At 43.0% G+C, this 26,192-nt stretch overlaps 1 protein-coding gene across 2 annotated transcripts in view; it reads right to left on the bottom strand.

Annotated features, from left to right (window-relative positions):
• Positions 1–4,671: 4,671 nt before the first annotated feature.
• The window catches only part of SH3TC2 (SH3 domain and tetratricopeptide repeats 2), a 71,419-nt gene continuing 49,898 nt past the window's right edge, over positions 4,672–26,192 (bottom strand). The window contains exons 13-17 of one of the 2 annotated variants that reach the window (XM_002744351.6): positions 19,739–19,889; positions 16,507–16,629; positions 14,763–14,913; positions 13,114–13,310; positions 4,672–11,627 (exon numbers count right to left, since the gene is read on the bottom strand). In XM_002744351.6, coding sequence (XP_002744397.3) covers positions 11,436–11,627; positions 13,114–13,310; positions 14,763–14,913; positions 16,507–16,629; positions 19,739–19,889 — 814 coding nt within the window. In that variant the 3' untranslated portion in view covers positions 4,672–11,435. Of the gene's footprint in view, positions 11,628–13,113; positions 13,422–14,762; positions 14,914–16,506; positions 16,630–19,738; positions 19,890–26,192 lie in introns of those variants that run through there. The other variant, XM_035288165.3, reaches the window with a different exon arrangement.

Here is a 26,192-nt window from a genome sequence, read left to right on the forward strand (position 1 = left end):
TACTTATAAGCATGGAGTCAAAACATCCACAACAATAAATCATGGAGATCAAAATGCCTGCCAGACTAAACATACGTTCAAAATGACAGCACCAATAAAGGGAGGTTACAACTTCCTATACCTGTGCTCGGTAAGTAATGGAGGCAAACATTTGCAGATGATGCGCGGACACGGGAGGCAGACTGAGGCCATCCCTGTCTTCTATGCTCACCTAAACAGCCAAGCATCTAGCCCAGATTACATTCCTCTAAGCATGTCTCAGTCCCACAAGTTCAACAAAGAAGTGTTCATTATCTTCTTTGCCCAAACAAGTACTCTTCTGAAACGTCTGTCAACACAATAACAATAATAGCCAACACTTATATAACATGAACCAGGCACTTGACATATATTAACACATTTGATTCACACCACAATCCCGTGAGATAAGTACTATTATCATCTCCATTTTGCCAATGACAAACATGAAGCACCAAGAGCTTAACAACTCGCCTAAAGTCACACATTTGCTAAGCAGTGGAGTTGTTCAGTGGTGCCACCATGCATCCTAGACAGGAAGTTCAGGTGAACAAGAGCTAGCTAGCTGAAGTTCTATAAAATTGATCAGAATTTCAGCTAAGGTTTTATGCAATACTTGCAATATAGATAAGGTTTGGATTAGTGTACTGACGCTGCCACTCTCTATCTACAGAACTTTGAGTAGGAATTAATCTCTTAATGTCTTTGAACTCATTTCTTTATATGTGTTATATGAATAATCATACAATGCAATTATTTCTTGTAGGTCAGAGAAATTAAGGGAAGTCAATTATATAATAAGAGTAACCTTTGGAACAGTGTTTGGGGCATAAGTGCTCAAATCTAAACTGTGATGATAAGAATAATAGGTTAGTTCATCAGAGGATTCTGACTTGCCTTGGAGCCCATATGACTCATGAAGTCAGGGACTGTCATGATCTTTCTCACTGAATTGTGAGTTTAGCTCATAAGAGGTGTTCAATATTATTGGTTACTTGCTTGCTTGCTTTGTTGGGTAGGTGGGTGGTTGGGTGGTGAGATGGTTGGTTGGTTAATTGGCTGGTTGGATAAATGAATGGATGGACAGAAGGATGGGTGGATGGATGGATGGATGGATGGATGGATGGATGGATGGATGGATGGGTGAGTAGATAGATGAATAGATGGGTGACCATTTGACTCCTCTGTCCCAAAGCAGCTAAACTCAGAATTTTCCTCCTAGTGCTTTGCACACATGCATCCAATCTCCCCCAAACAGACTAACAGATATTCAAGGGCAAGGATGAGCTTTTCATCCTGCATCCCACCATGCTCTGAACTTACGATTTCCCAAGGAAAGAGACTTGAGATTCTGAAACAATACTCTGAACCACTCAGGCCTCAAAATACCTTAAAGGTGCCACCTATCCCCTGGCTCTTTATTCCATACAACATTCATCACTGAAGGGATGTCCTGTGGTGTTTGCTGCAATAATGCTTATATAAGCCAAGGTCCCTGCCCCTAGATTTTCTATCATCCCTCCTCTTTAAGACAAAGGGAAACATTCAAATGTTCAAAAGAGAAATATTTATCTTGAAGATCCTAAGTTCTGAAAGAGAAAATGTGTAACCAGAGTTACATAATTATGTAAAGCACTGATTTTTCAGGTTAGACAAAACTGGTTTTGAATCTCTGCAAATATTTGAAGTACTTTAAACCTTGATTCCTTCATCTGAAAAGGGAAGATAATGTCACCTTCTTTGGAGGATTATTTGGAGGATCAAATCCTATACTGTAGGTAAATTACTTAGCACAATGACTATTACGGCTTCAGTAAAACAGCATGATCATCCCTGGTCAAACTACTACCTTTTTGAAAATTAAGAAAAGACACACCACATCTATAGCAACTTATTCTAAACAAATGAAAATTATCATTATTATTCTCAATAAACTTTTGCTGAATACCTGCTATGTATGTGAGCGGCCCTATCGCCTGATTTCTCCATCACTCAGAGCAATAAGTAGTTATAATATGGTTTTAAGACTTTCTTCCTCTTATAAGTGACAAGAAGAGGTCAAAGCCTGAGCCCAATATTTCATTTCTTTATTTTTTTATTCACTCATTTAACAAATCTTTAAAGGCCGGGTGCAGTGGCTCACACCTGTAATCCCAGCACTTTGGGAGGCCAAGGCGGGCGGATCACGAGGTCAAGAGATTGAGACCATCCTGAGAGATGGGTGAAACCCCATCTCTACTTAAAAAAAAAAATACAAAAATTAGCTGGGCATGGTGGTGTGTGCCTGCAGTCCCAGCTACTCGGGAGGCTGAGGCAGGAGAATTGCTTGAACCCAGGAGGCAGAGGTTGCAGTGAGCCGAGATCGCGCCACTACACTCTACCTGGCACCTGGTGACAGAGCAAGACTCTGCCTCAAAAAAAAAAAAAAAATCTTTATTGAGAGCCTGCCATGCATCAGACACTGGGATGCACTCTGGAAATACAGAGCTGAGTGACCCAAACAAGATTCCTGCTTTCATGGAACTTCCATCTGGGTGGTGCACATGGATTATTTACATTAAAAAAAAAAAAACTTACAATAAAGTATACTTTTAAACTATAAGTATTTTGAAGGAAAAGTGCAGGGACCAATGAGCACAAGCAAAAGAGAAATGCTAAGGACATGAGTAAAAAGAAAAAAGAGACAAAGTGGCCTGGTGCCATGGCTCACACCTGTTATCCCAGCACTTTGGGAGGCTTAGGCAGGTGGATCATTTGAGCCCAGGAGTTTGCGACTAGCATGGGCAACATGGTGAAAACCCATCTCTACCAAAAAAAAAAAAATTAGCTGGACATGGTGGTGCATGCCCATAGTCCCAGCTACTCGGATCTGAAGTGGGAGGATCACCTGAGCACTGCCTAGGAGGTCGAGGCTGCAGTGAGCTATGGTCACACCACTGCACTCCAGCCTGGGCAACAGTGTGATACCTTGCCAGAAAGAGAGAGAGAGAGAGAGAGAGAGAGAGAGAGAGAGAGAGAGAGAGAGAGAGAGAAGCAGACAGATGGACTTTACACAACTTGGAAAGAAAGAAAAGAATGCCACAGGACTTGGAAGAGAATCTGAGTATCAGTTTATCCAAGCTCTTAGGCCTTTAAAACAACCAGAAATGAAAATCCAAGTAATCTTTCTGTTTGCTATCCTTTCCCTCCACCCACTAGAGTCCCAAATCTATGTGTTCTAGGACAGACAAAAGTTAGTTTTGTTTTGTTTTATGAACAAGTAGTTTTGGTCAGCAGGATTACCATGCAGCTGTTATTTCAGCCTAGCCCCTGGCAGCTCCCCTGAGGAGGAAAGCAGATGTAGCCATTTTCACTTCTTGCTGTCTGGTACAATGTTCAAAGAATCAGGGGCATTCCTATGAATGTCTCTATGAAGTAGACATCCGATATATCACCAAATGAACAAACATCAGAAGTTCTCTACGTGCGATACAGTTCAATAACATAAAAAGTCATCTTCACACTTATTTGGCCCACACAAGGAAGACAAAGGAGTTGAGAGTCATACAGATCATGTTTAAATATGGTCTGCTAGATTTGAAAGGTTCAAATAAAAGACAGAATGAGGCATCTATTTTCAAAATCCTTTTCATAGATAATGGTAAAGCATGCAACGCTAAATTTAAAAAAAAACACACACACACAGTAAACTGGAAGGTTATGGAAGTAGATAATTAAGCATTCCTAAATATTGAGTAAAAAAGTGTTACACCAATATTTATGCATAAGAAGTAAAACATCTCTACGTGAACATGGGCTCTTCCCAGGCTACTTGTTTCACAACACATATTTGGAGGAGAAGGATGTCCCTAATAACTTTTTCCATGGTGTCGAAAATAGGTTATTCTCCCATGTTCATGACCTTCTTTCTGCTACCACCATTGAAGCTATAGGTACCATGATGAGTGAGACCCACAAAACTCTACCTGGCTGCTTCCCTTCCTCAGATGTGCATAATCATCTATTATTGGCTCTGAAGTCGATTGCAAGTTTCCTTCATTCATTTCACTCCCCACCTGGAATATTCTTCAAAACATAACTTCTAGATCTTATAATTTGTTTGATAAATCACTAATATAGGTCAAAGCTTTCTTTTCCTCCTTCTATTTTCCATTTGGGAAATAACAGTCTATTTTTTTTCTGGGCTTAGTTACCTGACTGTGTCAACAATAACACCAGTGTTGTTGTTTTTCTTTCCCAAGACCTCCTGGAAAGTCAGTTATCTCCAATACTGTTCTAAAGTAACCAATTTTGATTGATTCAATTACAACATAATCATTGTATTGATTTCAGCCCAGTATTTCAGGCTGCTGAAACAAGTTTTAATCTAGTTCCTATTCATAATGCTATCCTATTAGTGATAGCATTTCTCTCAGAGATGTGTCATCTGCCAGAAACACAATATAATATAATGGTTTCATTTTCTAGCTCCAGCATCAGAGAGACATGAGTTCAAATCTCACCTCGATCACCATTAACTTTGGACTTAGACAAGCCGCATCAATTTTCTAAACCTCAGTGGAAATAAAAATAATAGTAACTATACCAAAATATTTTTGGATTACACGAGGGTCATCACAAAGGTTTTGCAGAGGAATTGATGCATAACACACGTTCAGCCTCAACTATTATTTTTATTTTGTGATATACACATTCTCTGGTCTCAAAAAGAAGTAAGATATTCATCAGATAAAACATAGCAAAGAACAAAGGCTAGAGCTCTCCTGCACTTTTTTAGAGACCTCCCTCCAGGTCAGCACTTTTCAAACTACAGGTTAATGAATGAGAAATTCATCTGGTGAGTCATAAATGAGACTTTTTTAACTAGAATAAAATATTTTTTAAATGAATAGAATAGAACGGAATAGAATGTATCAGAGTGCATTTCTCTATGTTGTTGCATATGCACAAACCTATGCACACGAGGATACAACAGAAAATTCATTTCTTGCTGTGGGCCACAACAACAACATAGCAACAAAAAAGGATTCGATAGCCACTACCCTAGTCCGATTCAGAACTATTAATATTAAATGTATTCGTTAGCAATGATAACACTATTTAGGAAAGACATCACTGCCCCCTACTGGAACTCTTGGATTTCTCACAGAAAAGAACAGCAATCGATTAGCCTGTCTTCTCATTATCCATGTGACCTCAGCCATCCTCTCACCTACCCTGTCTGGAAGCTCACCTCAACTAGCCTCACCCCTCAAGCTTGTGTGATGCCCTGGAGAAGTCAAAGGCAGCACTAGAAGTGGCAGCTCGGTTCTCACCCTTAAAATCGTTTTGAAAGCACAACATCCTTCCTCCCAGAGTCTCTACTGGGAAGCCAAGCCAAACAACCCCATTGTGCAGTTCCGGCCACACCTGTTATATTTGATCCTGCACCATGGCAGCTGGGCAGAATCCCCACCCTCTAAGCAGCCACTTGTCTCTACTTCTCTGGGGAGAAGACATCCCTTAAAGGAAGGTGAATGAAGTGCACATTCCTAGAGCCAGCACTTCCAGCAGCCTTCATCCTCCAGTCCCCTGAGTTCTGGAATAATCAAATAGAATTCGGAGAGTGAGGCGGTACACATCAGGAAATATATGCTGTCCCACCGAAGAGGGAAGAGTGCCAAGTGAAAGGCCCAGTAGCAAAGAGCACCTCTAACATACACACCCTCCCACTTACAACTTGGGACCCAGGAATAGATGTGCTTACTAAGAATCTACTCAATGCTGCTTCAGTGTGACAGCTACCACCAGTTGAGTGTTCATAGCAAGCCTTCCATACATCTCATCTGAAAACTCTGAGCAGAGGAATCACCAAAGCTTAAAGAGATAAAGTAAGCTGCTCAGGTCACTCAGTGATAAAGAAGAGGGGTAACTTCAGACCCAAGTATCCCTGAATGCAGGACCAGGGTGCACGGCCACACCTCTAGGTCCGGCTGCACTTCTCAATGTCAAGGTTTGCATACCTCCAAAGATGGATTTGCTTTAGCCATTTCCTTGTCTTTGACATAAAGAAGCCTGATATAATTCTGACAGCACTGGGCTCAGGGAAGTGAATTAATTTGTGGAAGGTCACACAGCTAGTAAGAAACAGTTTCTAACCCAAGTATGCTCAACTCCAAAACACATTCCATTGCCCCCACCTGAGCCACCACCTGAGTGAGTGCAGAGCCCATCCCCCTGAATTTCTTCCTTCTTTGCCCCTTGTCCACACATCACAGTGGGAGCAATTAACAAGAGGAAAAGAAACAAAAATTGTCAAGGTCATGAAAAACAAGGAAAGGCAGAAACTGTCCCAGACCAGAGATGCCTAGGGAAATATGGCAACTAAATGCAAGGAGGGGTCAGAAGGAGAACATTAGTGGGGAAAACGTGCAATATCTGAATCAAGGCTGAAGTGTTCTGTTGGAATAGCCAAGTCCGAATGGGTTTTCCACCTTCCCCACTGCTGCCCTAATCTAGTCTCATGCTGCTTCCAGAATCATCTTTCAAAAGCACAAATCTGACTATGTTTCTTTCAACTGCTTATAACCCTTCTATAGCTTCCCCTCAACTTCCAGGTAGAATCCAAACCCTCTTTGCTTCCCTGAATCTGTTCCAGCCTCACTGAACTTGCTGCTGTTCTCAGAAATCATCACGCCCTGCCCACCCTCCGGACCTTTGCTTGACACATACACTGTCTGTCAATACCAACCTGCTGGTCTGCAGTTAAAGTTAAGTAGATCTCCCTTTCAGAACTCAGTCTGAATGCCATGTCCTCCAGAAAGCCCTTCCTGATACCCATAACTCTGCCTGGTAAAATCCCCTCCCCTCAGTGCCCATAACATCCTGTAATTAACTTCAATCACAGTGCTTCTGATACTGAATCATATTACATGATAAATTATTTGCCCCTTTCTTGTGACCAAGCTGCATCCCCAATTCCCAAAGGGTGTGCCCAAACCTGGCACCAAATGACACTGACGCTCATGGAAAAAAGCTCAGTCCTCTTCCCTGCTTACTCCATTTCTCTGAGTGCACAAGGAAAAAATGGTTGGTGATAGTCTGTCATCTATACCCTCTGCCACTTATTAATCTCTCTGTTTTCAGACAATGCCAGATAAGGCCTAGGCTGGGTGCTTGCAATGAACAACAGGACCTAACTGGAAATTAATGCATTGTTTTGTTTTCATTGTTTTTGCTGTTATTTATGGAATTCTGTTTGTGGAAAACAATGTAAGTTTTTCTTCTATATAGACTAGTCATCCTTTATAAAAATGTTCACATGAGTAAAAGAAGTCAGTCAATTTAGGAAACGTTTTGTAAATGGCTCTTTGAATGGTACCTATTGTGATAAACTCATGCATACATACACACACGCGTACATATATACATACAACTGTGAAGGTATCCCCAAACAGCACAAATCCTGTCATTTGTGCAACTAAGTCCTTGAGTCATGAAACCACAGCCTCTCTCCCCAACACCAAGTATTGCTGTCTTTGACACTAACTACCAATGTGTCTGGGAGAAAGTTACCCTTCTGCTCCTCAGTTTACTCACCTGAAAAAGAAGAAAATAAAATTGGACTATAAAAATATATTATTTCATCTCTCCAATACATTTTCTCATCCTGTTCAAACAGTATAAAAATAACATTGCTGAAAAGAAACCCAAAGGTGAGGTTCTTATATCAGAGGACAAATATCTGAGGTGTGTAGAGGTTAAGTGACTTGCCCAAAGTCCCACTGCGATTTAATGTCAAAATCAAGACCAAAATCCAGGTTCCCTCTAGTGATAGGCTCCCCCGTTCCCCATCCTAACACCCTCCATTCCTGCATATTTCCATCCTCAAATAAACTGCTGCCAAATGAGCTGCATTATATTGACAAAGAGGAAGCAAATGAACACACACACATACCTATATATACAGAGGAACAATATAAAGGCATCTTAATATAATGGAAAAGCAAATGAGAAAAGGACAAAAGCAGTGGTGGATTTCAGAATGTTAATACTGTCGGACAAGGAACTAGTATACCTGAAAGCTGAGAAAACATGTTACAGGGTTTTCCACAATGTTGCAATGCCCTCCTTGTTCTTTATTTAGATTAGATGTAAGGAGCCAGCAGCCAGCAGCCCACATAAGTTTTGAGGGGACAATTAGATTAAAGAGGGTAACTAGATCATCTTTGGCAATGATACACTTATTTTCTAAAAATGTTTAAGTAGAGACCAGATCCAATCACCACTTTACTCTCCAGGGATCGTGGAAAAAAAAATAGCATCCACATGTTTCCAAAAGGAATAGTTGGCCCACATTTTAAAAATTAAAATTTTAAACACTTTTTAAAAGAGTTTTAGCAAGTGATTTACATATAGAACATAGTAATTGCAATTATATAGCACAATGTTTTTCTCATTAAAAAAATACTCTTACCCTTGTCTTTGGAAACATGCTAAACATTTTTATAACTAACCTGGTTACAGGTAAATTCATCAGATTTACAGGAATATCAAAGTGCACAGAATCAGAACATTTTAGCCAAAATGTCCAGTGAAATGTAAAATGGATAGAAACGATGCCTTTCACATATGTGTGTTTGTTTGCGTATGGAAATGCATATGTATCTTTGCAGCAATTGAGAAAGATCTGTCCAAACAGAAGTTCAAGTCAGAAGACACAGAAGTTTCAGTTGATTATAAAGCCCAGTAGAAACCAAGGACAGATGTGGCTGCTGGGGAGAGGAAGAATCTTATTAAGTATAGTAACATCCCTCTGTACTCTTCACCCACCAGCCAATGTCAAAAAGCCTGGTGCAGTTATGGGAACCACTCTTTCAGAGAAACAGAAACTAATCTGGCCAGAAGAGTGAGCAGTCGTCAGTGGGAAAAGGGAAGGGATCTGTAACCTGAGTCAGATGGCGAATGGCCGGTGGCATGGGTTCCAGGGCTGCATGAGCCTTCTTTAAATATATGATGTGTAACTGTTCTGGAATGCATGTGCCCCTGACTGTCTCCCAGGAATGTTGTTGAAAGGGCTCTTTACGGGAGATTAGACCTAATAGCCTCAACCACAACATCCCTCCCAGCTTGGGGCTTTTACAGCTTGTGGTGGGGGCAGAACTACATTTATTCTACATGGTCGTGGATTAGATGATTTCACTTCCTTCCTGGAGAAGAATACTCTCTGGAGTAGACAGCCTTTTGACAACCAACTATGTCTCTAAGGGAAAATACGTGCCGACGCATAGACAACTTTGGTGACTAGAAGATGCAATGGCAGCTCAACTCAATGCTCCCATCTCACCCTGTGATACAAACAACCATCTGGTCAGTCCAAGAAGCTGGAAATTAAAGGCAGATGGTCTGACAATAAAAGCTAAGCTGATTGGCATCAGATGGAGGGAATTATGGCTGGTCTCCTTGTTTGTTCACACAAGGAGCAAGTTGGAACCACCTGCATCAGGTTTGCTTGAGTTGCTTGCTAAAAATGCATGTTCCTGGGTTATATCCTAGATCTACTGAATCAGAATTATTAGAGAGAGAAACCAGGAAGTTCGTGTTCAACAAGTTCACCAGGTAACAGTTCTGCACACTATCAGAGGGCTCTTATCCTGCAGCAGTTCTTCCCATACTTTAGTGTGTATTAAAATCACCAGGAGAGCTTGCATGAGTCAGGGTTCCGGCATCCAGAAATTCTGATTCAGAGACCATAAGTGGGGCCCCAGAATTTTCATTTCAAACAATCTCACAGGTAATCCTGATGCTGCTGGCTAATGGACCGTAATTTCAGTTCACTGTCTTAGAGAATTCCTAATTTCATTATCAAAGAACTCAGATACTGTGGTAGGTCGCTTCTGAAATGATCCCCAATGATTCCTCACCATCTGGTAGTCAAGCTGTTGGTAAACACCCCTCCTCTTGTGGGAGCTGGACCTAGTGACTCACTTATTATGAAGTGAATAGGCAAGACTAAGGAGATGTCACTTCTGTGATTAGGTTACGGAAAGACAGTGACTTCCTTCTCTCCTGCTCACTCTGGTTCTTGCTCCTTCTGCTTGATCCCTCTGGGGAAGCATGGTGCCAAGTCATGATTGCCCCATAGAGAGTCCCACGTGGCAAGTGGCAGTGGGAAGCCTCTGGCCAACAGCTAGCAAAAAACTGACTCCTGACAGCAACTGTGTGGGTGAGCCTGGAAGCCGATCCTTCTCTAGTTGAAGTTGAGCAGCCTGTGAGCTACCTGAAGCCAGAGGGCTCAGCTATGTCATGCTTGGATTGCTGCGCTACAGAAACCATGAGATTATAAGCATTGTTTCAGGCCACTCAGTGTGCTCTGTAGTGATAGGTCATCAATAGAGGTGCTTTGTAAAGGAGCTGCCCTGAGATCAGTAAGATGCCTTGTAGCTGGGCATGGCAGCATGTGCCTGTAATTCCAGCTACTCAAGAGGTTGACACAGGAGGATGGCTTGAGCTCTAAAGTCTGAGATTGTAGTGAGCCCTGACTGTACCACTGAATTCCAGCCTGGGCAACAGAATAAGATGCTGTCCAAAAAAAAACAAAACTGATAGGCCTTGGTATTCTCACCCATCCTTCAAGTCCTCCATCTCATCTGTCCCCATTGTGGATGAGATAAAATGTGTGTGTAAATGTAACTGGCAATATTTAATCATATACACTATTTATATGTCATGTGTGTCATAATTTTCTTAACACTCAATTTCCAACCGTGGCTCTTGGAAAGCTTCCCTGGAGTTTCTGGGAGGTTATCTGTGGGAGCACAGCCCTATAGAAAGAGGAAGATGGTGAATCCAAGTCAGGTTTCATGCAATTCATTTGGCCATTCTGAGACTGTGCCTTTCGAGCTTAGAGCCTGCTGAATTCTCTTCTGCCAATCCTGGTGAGCACGAGGAGTGATACCTACTTTGGTTCTGAAGAAAGAAATTGAGAAACTACAGGTTCTTTCACTGGCAAGGGGAGGAGGTCTTTCCCTGAGAAAATCAATGAAGAACAAAAACTCCAATCTGCTTGCCTTTGCACCAGTGCAGTGACTGATATCCTCACCGGGGGAGGAAGGAAGGTTCCCAGAGGGCAAGATTCCTCATCTTCTCTAGAATTACATGCGGAGAAAGTGCTTTTCAGAGGCTGTTTGTGTGGAAGGCAACAATCAACTGGTAAAGACTCCAGATGCAAAGCCCAGAACCAGGAATTCTCATCGCTGTCCCATCAAATCTTTCTGTGGCCTGCAATGAGCCCCTCTGCCTCTGGACTTCATTCTTCTCATTGTAAAATGAGGAGGCTGAGCCCAGTAGTGACTTGGACCCTCCCAATGTGTATCTAAGAGTCTAGGGCAGGAGGCAGTGTCTGACCTGCCAAATGTCCAGAGACAGGACAACTTTCCTCAGAGGGCCAGGCCACCACCACTCAGCCACCGCGCCCTCTCTGAGGAGCGCCCAGATGGGCTGCTGTGCCACATGGGGCTCTGGCAGATGTTGTCCAGCCTGCTCCTAATAGTGTCCTGAAGCTCCTCGTCACCCAGCAGGACCGCTGCTGCCAGGGCCAGCAGGAAGTACTCAGTGGCATCGTGGGCATCCTAACCCCGTGGTATGGGGGCAAAGAAGAGACAGCATTAGCAACACTTCCAGGACATGCTAGGAGGCTGTGCTGGCCACTCTAGCTTTTTTTTTTTTTTTTTTTTTTTTTGCCCCATATTCCATCCCCATCTCCTGAGTCCTTAGGGGAGCTCCTCTCTCCCTCCACTGCGGTCCTTGGGGCATTGCTAATCACAGTGCCTTCCATCCCAGGCACAGAGGTGGCCCCTTACTCAGGCTTGGCCAATCATGAAACATCATTGCCCTGGACACAGTGCTTCAGGGATGTGTACATGACCCAAACCTGACCTATGTCTGCCACTCCCTGGGACTTTTCACTGTGACTCAATAAGGAAAATGGTCCCTCTGAACTGGCAGGTTCGGAGGTGGACTTGAACCTGCCAGTAGCTAGAAGGGGAAAAAGCCAAGAAATGAAGCAAAATAGAAACATACAGAGTCAAGGGATAAAACCTGGGGAAATCCCTGATGATGATTGAGAAACAGGATCCAGAGCTATCTGCAGCTAAATCCGTAACTCAGCTTTCACCTTTGAGCCAGTAAGCTGCCTTTTTCCTAAGGAAGTTTGAATTGAGTTTTTCCCTTTACAATTCCTAGAGTTCTTGATTGGCGTGATCAGATCACACACTTTGTCCCTGGGATCTGTGGGGCAGAGGCAAGATGACTAGAGGGTCCTTCACAAAACCCCCCTCCTCCCCCCCACCTCCTCCACCCTCCCTACACAGTAAAGATGAGAAGCAGATGCTTCTTTGGGTGAGACTCAAGAAAGTTGCCTGGTTTCCATTACCCCTCAAAAGTTAGTAATTAATTCAGGCCAGAAGCAAAGTCTGGCAAATAAGAAAAGGACAGCAGAGCTGCCCTATGGGTTCCCTGGGGCCAAACACAGGAGTGACTCAGAAACCACTATATTAAGAGATTAAGGGTTGTGCTTCAGGGGACAGGGACCTCTGGTAAACAGAAGCCAAACCTAGGGAAACCATATGAAGGTCAGGGTTGTAACAGAGACTTGCAACCAACACAACTCTAGAAGTCACCAAAAAATAAGAAGTTCTGGGCCAGGCATGGTGGCCTACAGCTGTAATCCCACCATTTTGGGAGGTTGAGGCTGGTGGATTGCTTGAGTCCAACAGTTTGAGACCAGCCTAGGCAACATGGCAAAACTCCATCTCTACAAAAAAATACAAAAATTAGCCAGACATGGTGGTGTATATCTGTAGTCCCAGCTGCTAAGGTCTCAGCTCACTACAGCCTCCACATCTGGGGCTCAATTCTTTGAGGTCCTCAGCAGGACTAAGTGGGAAGAGCCTCCATGACCCCTATAGAGCCACTACCCACCCTATGAGACAAGACTCGTCATCTTGGCACTCTGGTTTTCTCAACTCCACCCCAAAGGCTCCTCTCTGTCTTTGGGTCAGGAAGCAGAATGGTTGGGTGGTGGCTGTCAAGAAATCTGGGAAGTCTGGCTCTTACCTTCAGCTGGCAGAAGGTGAGTCGGCCCAGGCGATAATACACCTTGGCGTAGTACAAAGCCTCCTTGGGACTCTGCAGCCAGGGTGGACAGAGGGACAGGGTCTTCAGATAGCAGTCCTCAGCCATCTCATACATGTGTAGGGAGTAGTACACTGTAGCCAGGCGGTGAAAGGCCACCAGCTCCTGCCTCCGATCTCCTAGGAATTAGAAGACTGAGAGGGATATCCTGCAGCCAACACTTTCCTTCATTTGTTCACTCATTCAATCCACAAAACTTTTCGAAGGTCTACTCGATGTCAGGGACTGTGCTGGGGTATAAGGGAATAAGACAGAAGATGTGCCTGTACTCATAAAGCTTAGTGTCTCACATGACAGACATCCCTTAAGTAATCCCACAAACAAACGTAACATTACACCTGTCATATGTGCTACAAAAGAAAATGCAGGGCTCTATAAGAGTAACTAAGTAGAGGATGGGTGCCAGTCAAGGTTTCCTGGGGTGATTCCTAGAAGAAAATTTTCTCCTTATTGCAGATGCTACTGTAATGTAGGATTCTGGAAAATAATTCTTTTTAAACCCTTGTAATGGGTCATAGTGACAAGATTCGCTTGATGGAGTAGCCTTCCTCACACAAAAGTCTCTTTTCAGAGAGTTATCTTGGGTACCACCATGTAGCAGTCTCTTCTTGGCCCCTTTACCCGCTCTCAGTCTCAGATAAGCACAGACACCTGTTCCCCCTTAAACCATGCTTTAGAGTGTTGGTTTCTAACAGTTCTATGACTGTTTGCTGGATTTGTTGTTTTAATACAGATCGGTCTTTTACAGGGAACAAAGGCTTACAATCATATCTTTAAAACATTTGCAAGGTGGCTGTTGGATATCATCTAAAAACATCACTTTTAAGCTTCAAAGAGCCAAAAGCCAAAATTAAAAGAGAAAGTCTAAGAGAGAGAAAATTCTCTGATATGGAAAAAATCAGCCACAGGAGAAGTACATGTATAAAGGATGCATGCAACCTCCCTTCAGCTCCTGTCCAGTGAGGGATAAAGTGCTCAGAAGAGCTGCCTGGGGCCTTCAAGGCCTTCGCTAAGATTAGCACACAGTCACTCAGATGAGGTCTTAGGCAATAAGGAAAAAGGTATGGAAAAGAGAGAAAGAGCTCTCAAGAGTACAATTAGACACAATAAAGTCCAGTATCATTCACATTAGATGACTTTGAAAATGCCCAGAAGTCCCTTCTGGAATCATCATAGAATATTCCATTTACCCTTACATCTAATCAAGACTTCTCTAATCAACGCTGCTTTTCTTCAAGCACCAACATTCAAGTTGAGGGGGTTTTTTTTATCTTTTTTATTTTGCCATTTATCTGTTCCGGTGACTTTGATTGTTTCCCACTAGCTTTTGCCATAAACACAAGATATTCAGCTATGTTGTGAGTTAGGGTAACAGGAACCTGACCTTCATTTACAGTTCAGTTTCATGGGAAAACGCCCTTTTACTAACTGCAGTTTTACTCCCTGACAGTTGGACCTGGGATTTGAACCCACACAGTCTGATTCCAGAGCCTGTGTTGTTATTATTTTGCTCTCTATCCTTGACTAGTCATCCCTCCCATTCAACATTCCCGACAGTAAAGACCACCAACCTGTGACTGTGCTGAGCCTGGCAGCAAGGGTGGCAAATTCCAAAGCCTTCTCATAGCCTTCAAGGCTGATCTGCAGCTCTGTCAGCTTGTTGAAAATCCGGAGCTCAGTTCTCACTGCCTTCGTCCTCCTTGCTAAAGGAATAGCTCCAGCCTAAGAACAGAGGCACAAGCAACCTTAGTCTAGCTAGGAATTACCAGCGCATACCATACGCTAGGAAGCTTATCTTCTCCAAGCGGGGATTGGGGGATGGCAGAGGACTAAAACAAATAGGGGTCACCCATGTTTCCTTGCGTGCCTTTACTCTACTCTCTCTGGTCTTTGCTCATGGTGCTTTGCCCATATCTTAAAGTAGAAGAAGTAGAGGGAATTGGGCCCCCTAACACTGGGGAAACCTGGAGGAACAAGAGGAACCTTTTTCCCAAGGTCATGTGGGAAGTTGTTCCTCTGTCAGCTATGTGCTCCCGTAGCATCCACAGTGCTATCTACGAAACTCACATGAGTACGCCCATAGAGTGTTAATATCTCAATAAGTGGTCATTTCTATGTCTTTATTATGATAGAGTCTTAGGCAAATCACTTCATCTTTCTGAACCTTAGTTTTCTCATCTACAAAATGAAATGCATATGAAAATAAGCCCCTCAATACTCAGACATGGGTTCCCTGTTCTTCCCTAGCTCAGTGCCTGGCACAGACTGGGTGCTTGCTAATGTTTGATCACTGAAAAAAGAACTGAACAAACGAATGAATGAATGGCTGAATGAAAACAATTTTAGGATCAAATAAGATAATGAGGCTTCCCAAATTTCAGTCAGTGATGAATAACAATCCCAATTTTTGATATATCTGCATAATATCTGGGCATTTATTTAATTTGTATTATTCTTAACATCAACTCTTTTTTTCTTGCCTCATCCTTTGCAATAATATCTGTGAAATCATATGTTTGATGAGCTTGTATAATATGTTTTTAATTTTTTTTTTTGAGATGGGGTCTCACTCCCTCACCCAGGCTGGAGTGCAGTGGTGCAATCTCAGCTCACTGCAACCTCTACCTCCCAGGCTCAAGCGATTCTCCTGCCTCAACCTCCCAAGTAGCTGGGACTACATGTGTGTGCCACTATACCTGGCTAATTTTTGTGGTTTTTTTTTTGTTTGTTTGTTTTGTTTTGTTTTTAGTGGAGACAGGGTTCCCCCATGTTGGCCAGGCTGGTTTCAAACTCTTGACCTCAGGTGATTCACCTGCCTCAGCCTCACAAAGTGCTGGGATTACAGGCATGAGCCACCACCCCCGGCCACATTTTTAGTTTCTGAAAAACATATTTTAATGCATGTCATTAAAAATATGATCAAACAAAAACAGTCATATATGTAACCCTTTAAATCTCCCATTGCACCACCAGTAGTAAGTGGGAAACACTGGTACACTTGAAAGTGTGCTACAAACTGTAAAGTACCATGCACCCAAGAGTTCGAGATGGTCTTGAACTCCTGGACTCAATTATTTTGGTGTATTATCCCAAGAAGGATAACTTAGCAAGCCCGAGAATGACTAAGTTTTTCAGAACCTTCCCTGAGCTCCCGCTAGATTAAAGAGAGGGCGAGTGGGTGGGTACTGGACAAGAAAGAGAGAAAAAAAGAAATAACAGCAAGAGAGGAAAGAGGGACCCAGGCTAGGGTCCAGCCTGACAGTGCCCACGTCTGTGCCAGGGCCTGGCTCATCAAACTGCACAGCTTGGACTTACTCGGTAGTACTCCACTGCGTGATGTCTCTGGCGGGTCCCATTGAAGAACACATCACCTGCTTCTTCATAAAGTTTGAGAGCCAGCGAAGGCTCCTCTGACTTCAGGGCTGTCTGGATGGCTGCCTGGGTGGGACAGAGACAGCGGTTAAAAGCAGAGAGAAGGGCTTCCAGACTGCCACAGGACTGGCAGAGCTAAGATGCAGACCACTTAAATCAGTTAATCCTCTACTAAAGTCTCCCAAATCCTAAATTGGTCTGCACACTCATAGGGCTAGTAAAAGCGCTTAGAGATTCTCTTGTCTGGCATTTCCCCATCCTGGTGTGAGAGATTACTTTTGGCAGTGCTAGATTATTTTTAATAGTACATAGAAAAACATTTTGTTTTACTAAATAAGTATTTATTTTAATGTGTTTTAGAAAAAAGAGGTTAACAATGCATAAAACCTGCAATTTTAGATATTTTTGTGTAGGAGAAGGCTAAGTGCAAAAAAAAAGCTAAGTTGATTGATGTTGAATCAAAGAAAAAGAAGTAAACAATGATATAGAAGGTACATGTATATAGCAAAACCATGAATTTAATATGTAAATAACTGAAATTGAAAAATAGTGATCCAGGTCAACACCTTACACTTTCCAGATGGTGATAGTGTTGCTCAGAAAGAAAACAGAACTTCCCCAAGTTCACACCAATAATCAGTGGCACACAAATGTTGGTGCTTTCATCGCAATACCCTAGCCTCCACATCGTCTTTATCCCTAGCAAGCTATTTTTGTATTGCATGTTCACCAGATGTGCTAAGGGAGTTAAAGAGTAAAGAATAAACTGCTGCCTCTGCAGCACAGTTACAGGACCTCAGACAGCCTCAGGTCCAGAATGACTCAATTCCATGGAAATGACCCTGCACAACATCAGTTAGTTGGGGTTGGGTGGGGCCTGGGATCAGTTCTGGCCAGTGAACATCTCATCACTAGGGCAAGGCCCTGCAGTTACTGTTATTGCATGGGCAACTACAGAGAGAGGGGCAGTGAGATGGAACCCTGGAGTCAGGAGGCTTTGCCATCAAAACAATGCACAATCCGAACAGTGCCCTGTGGACTTCAGTCTCCCAGAACATGCAACGAGAAGACTGAGTTGTCTGCTCTCTTGAAACCCTTTCAGCCCAATCACAAGGCAGATGGCACAGAGGCTGAGACTGAAGGCTCTAAGTCACACTGTGTGCAATTCTCGGCTCCATCACTTACCAGTTGTATCACACTGGGCAAATTAGCCTCTCTGAGCTTCATCTGTAAAATGGAAATTGTAATGGAAACTCCTACTGCATTTATAATGAGGGTTAAACTACGTCACACATGTGAAGTGTTTAGCAAAGTCTCCTGTACACAGGAAGCATGCAATCAGTGTTAAGCAGCCATTATTAAGTCTCAGTAGAAGTAAATTTGTCCAAGTTTATGTGATAGCGTAAGGGTAAGTAAAAAGAGAGAAAAAGGCCAGGCGTGGTGGCTCATGCCTGTAATCCCAGCACTTTGAGAGGCTGAGGCGGGCAGATCAAGAGGTCAAGAGATCGAGACCATCCTGGCCAACACGGTGAAACCCCATCTCTACTAAAAATATAAAAATTAGCTGGGCATGGTGGTGCGTGCCTGTAGTCCCAGCTACTTGGGAGGCTGAGGCAGGAGAATTGCTTGAACTCGGGAGGTGGAGGTTGCAGTGAGCCGAGATCGCGCTACTGAACTCTAACCTGGCGACAGAGTGAGACTCCATCTCAATAAAAAAAAGAGAAAAACCATGGGAAAGAAAACAATGGCATATTTTTATAGAATTAAACATCTTACATATCATTACAGTATTTAATTGTCAATATTGTACAAATAGTAATAACAGTAAAATATCATGTATTAAACATTTACTAAGTTCTGAGCATTTAGTAAGTGTCACATAGTCAGTCCAAATGTGATGGTCCTGTGATTTGACTGTAGGCTTTTCTCTCTTCAAAGCCCAGAATTTTATTTATTTATTTATGTTAGAGAAAGCTGGGCCAGGTGGTCCAGAAAGTCAGGATGTCACTCTCTCTGGCCCCGACTTGTCTCAGTGTACTTTATTTGTTCACAAAGCACATAGCAGAGGGAGGGTGCAGTTACTTAGAACAGCCTTTCGTTATGATCTTCACACTTCAGTTAACATTCTTCAGCTAAAAATGATCTTGCAGCTAGGCCAGTGAAAGCTGTTTCTTTCTCTAAGCCTGTCTGTTCTACTCTGAGACATATACACCCTCCTATATGGTTTTACTTCTCTGAAGTTCAAAGGTCACAGCAGCCTTGCTGCTGACCCCCCCAGAGGGGGTGTGCTAGTCTGGCTCCCCACACCTCCCCTTTACTGTTTGTTTGAAGTACAAGCATTACAAAAATTAACATTAAGCATTGCTACTATTAATATGAAGGGTGTAGTACGTTGGAGCAGACCACACAAGAATTCAATGTCCAAGCAGCATTCAATAGCAGGTGTCACCTTCACCACGAAGGCAAGCTAGATTTACAGCATTGTGGGGTAACGCTCAAAGCCTCAGGAGGGATTGCCGGCTAGGCACATCCCCAGTGTTTGCTGGCCTTACTGCGGCTGTGCCTGTCTTAGATTGTCCTCCCCTGAGGATCTTATCCGTCATTGACTAACCAGCCATCCCTTCAGGTCCAGCATCATAGTCACTATCATCTTTAGAGGCTAATGGCTTTGCAAATAATATTAGACTATATGTCACTAAGGAGTATATGCACCCACATTTCTTATTTCAGCACTACACTGTACCACATCTCTGATATTAAAAGTATGCAAACAAAAAATAATAATAAGAGAATAATATTGTTAATACCCCACATACACACCAATCTTGCCTCAGACTGCAGCAAAACCCTGAAGTCAGGGTGTATGTTGAGCTTTGGAAAGATGGGTATACTTAATGGGACAAGTGACATTACAGGTGCTATGCAAGTCTTGCCTCACATCCTCCCAGGGTGCATATGGGACTCAGCAACTGGCCCTTTGCTGCCTGTACTCAGCTTGCCAGACCACCCTGGTTTCCACCATGTGTTCAGGGAGCAGCCCAGTGTTGACCCTCTCTCCACAGCCTTAGGGTAAACATCATCCCTCTCTGGTTCCAGCTGGTTGATTTGGAAGGTACAGCTGCCTCCCCAAATAACCCAAGTCAACAACTCCCAGAGAGCTCTGCAGGAGGCCTACCTGAAGGTACAGCTCCACCAGCTCGTCTTCTTGCATGAGGTAGTGGAGTCGCCCTGCCCCAAGCCAGGCCTCAGCAGCCTTGTCTCTCTCCCCCAGGTCAATGAAGATACGCAGGCTCTCCTTGATGCACGTGAGGGACCTCCTGAGTGACCTGGGGATACACATGAACTTGTGAGGTGTGAGGGCTCAAAGGGGCCTCAGGGTCCACTCAGGAGAGAATGAAACAGAAACTCTGAGCCGGAACAGCCATGTCCCACATCATACAGGGAGGTGGGCTTGATTAAATCCCAGCTCTACCCCAATCAGCTGTGTGACCTTGAGAAAGTACAGGATTCTTCTGTGCCTTGGTTTTCTCATCTGTAAAACAGCCTATAATTGTGCCCACCTGAGTGGATTGTTGTGAGGATTAAATGAGATAAAACTAGAGTGCTTACAATGGTGCCTATTACGTCTTTGGCATCTGATGAATGTTTAAAGATTACTTATAATTATTATTATTACCGATGCATGGTCCATCAATCTTTTGACTACCCTATAACCTTTTTTGGTGTTATGTTACTGATATGATTTGGCTGTGTCCCCACCCAAATCTCATCTTGAATTGTAGCTCCCACAATCCCCACATGTTGTGGGAGGGAGCTGGTGGAAGGTAATTGAATCACGGGGTTACCACCACACTGCTGTTCTCGTGATAGTGAATAAGTCTCAGGAGATCTGATGGTTTAATAAAGGGCAGTTCCCCTCCACACGTTCTCTTGCCTGCCACCTTTTAAGACTACCTTTGCTCTTCCTTCAGCTTCAGCCATGATTGTGAGGCCTCCCCAGGCCTTATTCTGAAGTAAGAAATGTGGGTTTAATGGAACCGTGAGTCCATTAAACCTCCTTTTCTTTATAAATTACCCAGTCTCGGGTATGTCTTTATTAGCAGCATGAGAACAAACTAATACGGTTACTAACACAAAGTAGACACCAAATGCATACTTACTGAGTGAATGCATAAATGAGTGACAGTAATAGTAACTTTAAATCATCGAAAAGATTGTGATGTTTTGTTTATAAAGAAAAAAAAAGTAGAGTGAAAGCTTTAACAGGTTGGTGCTTAATGGGGTACCCTCTAATTATCTGGAAAATTGTATTTTGTAGAAAACTCATGGAGGGACCAATGAAGAAATGAGACATAGGTAATATATTTTCTCACGATTCGGTATTCAAACACAGAGAAGGAGCACTGTGCATATCTAGATGGTAGTTCTCAATGCCAGCAACAACTAGAGTCACCTGGAAGTATTTTAAGCGTATACACTGCCACACTCTTTCCCAGTGTGTGGCAACATGAGAGCCTGAGCACTGGGCTCTCGGAATATGGCTCAGGCACAAGCATTGTGTCTAAGTTCTCCACTGTTGTGCAGCTTGGATTGACTTGCTGATCTAGTCCAATCTTCTTATTTTATAGAGGAAATAAGCCCAGAAATTGGAAATAACTTACATATGTTTGCACAGCACATTAGGGGGAGATCCAAGGACAGAACTCGCTTCTTCTGAGTAGCAGCCTAGGATTCGTCCCATAAGACTCATCTTTCCCAAAGCATGATTTGTAGCCCACCTGCATCAGCATTTCCTAGGGAGCTTATTAAAAGCACAGAACCCCCAGAGCTACCTCAGACTCACTGAAAACGATCTGTTACAGTTGCAATTCAGGGACCTGAATTCCTAAGACACTCCAGGTTACACTCCAGGCACACCAAAGTTTAAGAACCACCACAGCAAACCATGCAACTCCTTCCAGAAACACTGATCTTCATCAACCGCATCTGTGGACACTTAAGTGGAAAGTCCTCAACAAATGTGGTTACCACTTAATCATGGACCTCTCAGCTGGCAGGCCCCTTTATGTGCCGTGAGGGAAACGAGCATTGCTCTCAACTCCTAAGGCCCTGATCCTTATTGGGAATGGGTCAGTTGCTGGCCTTCTGGAGAGAGTGCCAGGCATGTGGCCCTTATAAGAAATAGAAAGAAAAACCTCAAGCTTTCTCTTCTGCCCTGCTCTTAACATGAGATATATTGACATCCAGGATGGGCCTTGGCCACCCTTTTCTCAAGTTTTAAAGTGTGAAACTTCCTCTGAGAATGTAATGAGCTAAAGAACTCCACACCATGCTGCAGTGATCACCAACCTTCTCGGCTCAGCTACAGTAACCGCAGGCATCTTTCATTATAAGAAGCCCTGTCTTTCTCTCCTCACTTTCTCTCTCCCCACAAACTCAAGCTGGGTTGAGATTCAGCAGGCCTGGACTCCACAACTCTCCTCACTCTCACTGAAACTGCTGGTGAAGACAAGACCCATAAATCTCACCCTCATCCTATTTCCTGCTCTGTTTTTTTACATGACCATTTACTGTCCTGAGATGCCCTTGGGCTACTATAATTGTTTTCTCCAGACTTTCAGGGAACAAGATTTAGGTTATTACAGACAGGCCGACTGACAGAGCCAGCATTTGCTTCTTATACTTTCTCCCTCTGAGTTCATTATGACTGAGGAAGAGAGGAGATCTCTGTTTCTCTCCAAGAAACACCCCATCAGGGGAAGGCAAGACTTACAGAGACCTGGCTGCTCACGCAGCACCATTAAGACTCCTTGCAAAAGACAATTGCCGTCACCAAGACTTGCACATGGTCTATGAACTCCAGTAAAAAACAAGTGCTTTTGTGGTCTAAAACTGGGCGGTAGTCCAGCTTCTTTGGTTCTTCCTGTCACCACTCACCCCCATTACTTTATATCTGCCAATGGCCTACAGTGTCACCTATCAGTTGAGCACCAGATGGCCCAGCATGCCAATTCCTCCAGCTGCCCCCACAGGCTCTAGGTTTGGTCTGGCTTCCAAAGCCAGAGAAGCAAGGAGCACTGCTAGTGGGCCAGCACTGAGTCAGCCTTGTGTACTTCTGGGTCTCGCCTGTGTCCTGGCATGTTATCTCCTCTCCTTTCCCATCTTGATTCTTCTCTTTCTCTCGTTGTCCTCAAGTTCATTCTCTGGGGCTAAGTCTTTGTATCTTCTTTCCTGCCTGAACATCAGCCATGAGTTCATGGCCAAGTGATCCCAATACACCTGCATTTCTAGATTTCCTCTTATCACTGCCTGCTGGGGCTTCCCAGTTCCCTGACCTGCCTAGATGAGTCCGTCTGAGCTCTTCCTAAAGCCCAGCCTCCACTACTGGTCTTATCCTGTTTTGATGATAAAGATGGCCAAAACCTGAGGGCTGACCTATGTGAGGTGTTGGGTGTACACTTTCGGCAATTTAATCCCCATAGAAACCCCAAGCCATTAGAATTCTTTGCCCGTTTTGCAAATAAGGAAATCCAGTGGAATGTTGTTGTTTTGTTTTGCTTTCTGAAGCATATCCAAGTTTTCCTGCACATTTCTAAAGCCTTATTTTGAGCTCTCAACTGCTTTGTCTTATAATAGTAACATTGGCAGTGTTATTACCTGACATCTATTGAACACTTAGTGTGTACTAGGTGCTTTACATGAAAAATCTCATTTAATCATCACAACAGCCCCAAGAGATCAGTATTATTATTATATTCATTTTACAAATAGAAAAAAGTAAGCCTTGGTAAGGGTAACTAACCTGTACCAAGTAAGAAGCCCTGTTTAAACCAGGATCTAACTCTCAGAGTCTGACCCAGAACCCTTACACTTATCCCTTCAAGCAGTGCCTACTTTCTGGCTCAGATATTTGCACTTGGGAAGACTTTTGTTTTAATTACCACTTTAAAAACCCTAAAGTTTTAAAAGACGTAAGCTATTTTAAACCTTGAACCAAGTTTCCTCATGTGCAAAACTGGGGTGGTAGTGTACATTATAGCTTTGTGATCAGATGAGGACATTTCAGCAAAAACGATTCTTTCTTTACAATGAAAATAAAGAAATAATTACTTTTGTGTTAGGGATTAACATATTAATTATATTTTTTTAAAAGTCTCACTTTTTCAGTTCCAGAGGAATAAGACACATAAATATAAGAAAAAAAGACAGGAGCAATGGCTGCTAGGCACTGATGTATTCATATGCAAAGAATTAATCATTATTTTGAGAGGACCTATTACATGCCAGGCATCCCCTCTTTCTAAAAATAATATGCACATCCTTTGTGGCACTTATCACAATTTATATGATACCTTTGATGGCCATTGATACATTTACTTTTTGTACTATTCTGTCATCATTGTGAGCTCAGGGACTATTATCACCCTTGTTCAGTTTTTAGCACAGTTCCTGGGCCATAGTAAATGCTCAGTAAATATTCATCGAATTGATTCAATAGAGCCACAGAGTTCTCATGGACCTTATCTGGGTCAGTTCTATGGCCAGTCTGTGTTGTGTCACCTCAAGACAGAAGACAAGATTCCCTAAGATCCCTCCCATTGAGAGATTGCAAACCTTTATCAAACTAAATTCTGTAGTTGTCCCTGGGAGGCAGAGAAGGCATGATTCTGAAGATATTAGACAAAGGGACAGAAAAGTGTCCCAAGGTAAAAGCCTGAAGGCTGGGACAAAGTTTTCAATATCTACCTGTGCCCCCCACCACCCCAACACACACATACCCCATAACCCAATTCTAAACCCTAGAGAAAATCTTTCAAATAAGAGAAATTAAAATCAGTAAAAAGGTAGCATGAGATCATAAAAACCATCTTAAATTGAGCAGTCAAGGATCTGAGCTGGTACCAGTGAAACCAAGTGGTGGAATTGTCTGGACTCTCTATAGCAGGCAGGGGTCGGACTGATGAAAACGAGGCCCCTCTCGACCATACAGTTCCACAAGGTTTCACTCTCTAGTGTTCATACCTATTTCTTTTGTCTAGGGCAAGAATTATTGGCTGGGCAGACAGAATACATAGAGTGCATAAGACTACGCCTTTTAGATCGGGGTTGTTAAACTATGGCCTGTGAGCCAAAGACAGTCTTCAATCTGCTTTTGTAAATAAAGTTACTTATCTATTTTCATACTACAACTGAAAGTGGAATACTTGTGGCAGAGCTCATATGGCCCACAAGGCCTAAAACACTATATGATTCTTTATTTAAAAAGTTTGCTAACCCTGTTCTAAATTCACACAGTTTGGATATAAATCCCTGCTGGAAACCTCATGCAAGTTGTTTGGCTTCTTTAGTTCTCCATTTCCATAGTTCTTTCTACCTCATAAGGTTGTCCGGAGACTTACATATGGCTTCGTAAACAATCCAGGCTTACTGAAGGCTTTCTATTACGGCAATCATTTTCACTATGGATGTTCACTGTACAGGTCTGGATATTCATTACAACCCCTCCCATGCCCACCAAGCTCCATATCTCCTTCTGGGGCAGAAGTTGAGTCTTCTTTGCACCTGTATTAGTCTGTTTTCCCACTGATGATAAAGACATACTCAGGACTGGGTAAGTTATAAAGAAAAAGAGGTTTAACAAATTCAGTTCCATGTGACTGGGAAGGCCTCACAATCATGGGGGAAGGTGAAAGACATGTCTTACATGGCAGCAGGCAAGAGAGAGAATGAGAGCCAAGTGAAAGGAATTTCCTGTCATAAAACATCAGATCTTGTGAGACTTATTCACTACCACAAGAAGAATATGGGGGAAACTGCCCCATGATTCAATTACCTTCCACCAGGGCCCTCCCACAACACATGGGAATTATGAGAGCAACAAGTCAAGATAAGATTTGAGTGGGGACACAGCCAAACCATGTCATGACCCATAGCCAGTTGATCACCAAAACCTGTCTGTTAAATCTACAAAATGTCTTTCAAATGTGTCCTGACCTCTCCATGGCTACTGCTATTTCCTGCACTTAAAACCTACCCTTCTCCTCTTTTCAAAACATTACTTAGCCTTCAAGGGCCTCCTCAAACACTACCACCTTGATAAAGTCTCCCCGACAGATCACCCCCATCCTTTGCAGAAAGCACTGTCTCCTTTACCTCCAAACCTGCCCGTACAGAAGCCTGCTGCTTCTTCCATGAACACTTCCTGCCTCTGCTTGCTGTGGCTTTGAGCTTTCTGAGAATGCAAATCCCTTGAGGAAAATTTAGTTGAAGAAATCTGTCCATTACATCAAGACCCACTTAATAAATTCCTCCTAAGCAATCTGTGCCAGGAAAATATTTGCTCCAACAGATACATGTGTTTATGTTCCTTTGTCACACAGTGAGAACCTCATACAGCTTCCCCCTTTTTAACTCAGCTACCAGGAAGCTTAGTACTAAATTACAGTAACCACCCCCAGGTGCATAGAAATACCCATTTATCAGTTTCTGTAATTGGTCTTTGTTGTTTTATTTTTTTAAGTGTTTTGTAGGAGGTGATTTATACATGCTAAATAAATACAGCATTACAGCATGCTCTCTTTGTTGAACTGGCCAATCTGCAAAGGGACAATGACCTTATGTGTACAGGG

The sequence above is a fragment of the Callithrix jacchus genome, chromosome 2 (genome assembly GCF_049354715.1).
Source record: "Callithrix jacchus isolate 240 chromosome 2, calJac240_pri, whole genome shotgun sequence".
Lineage (NCBI taxonomy): Eukaryota > Metazoa > Chordata > Mammalia > Primates > Cebidae > Callithrix > Callithrix jacchus.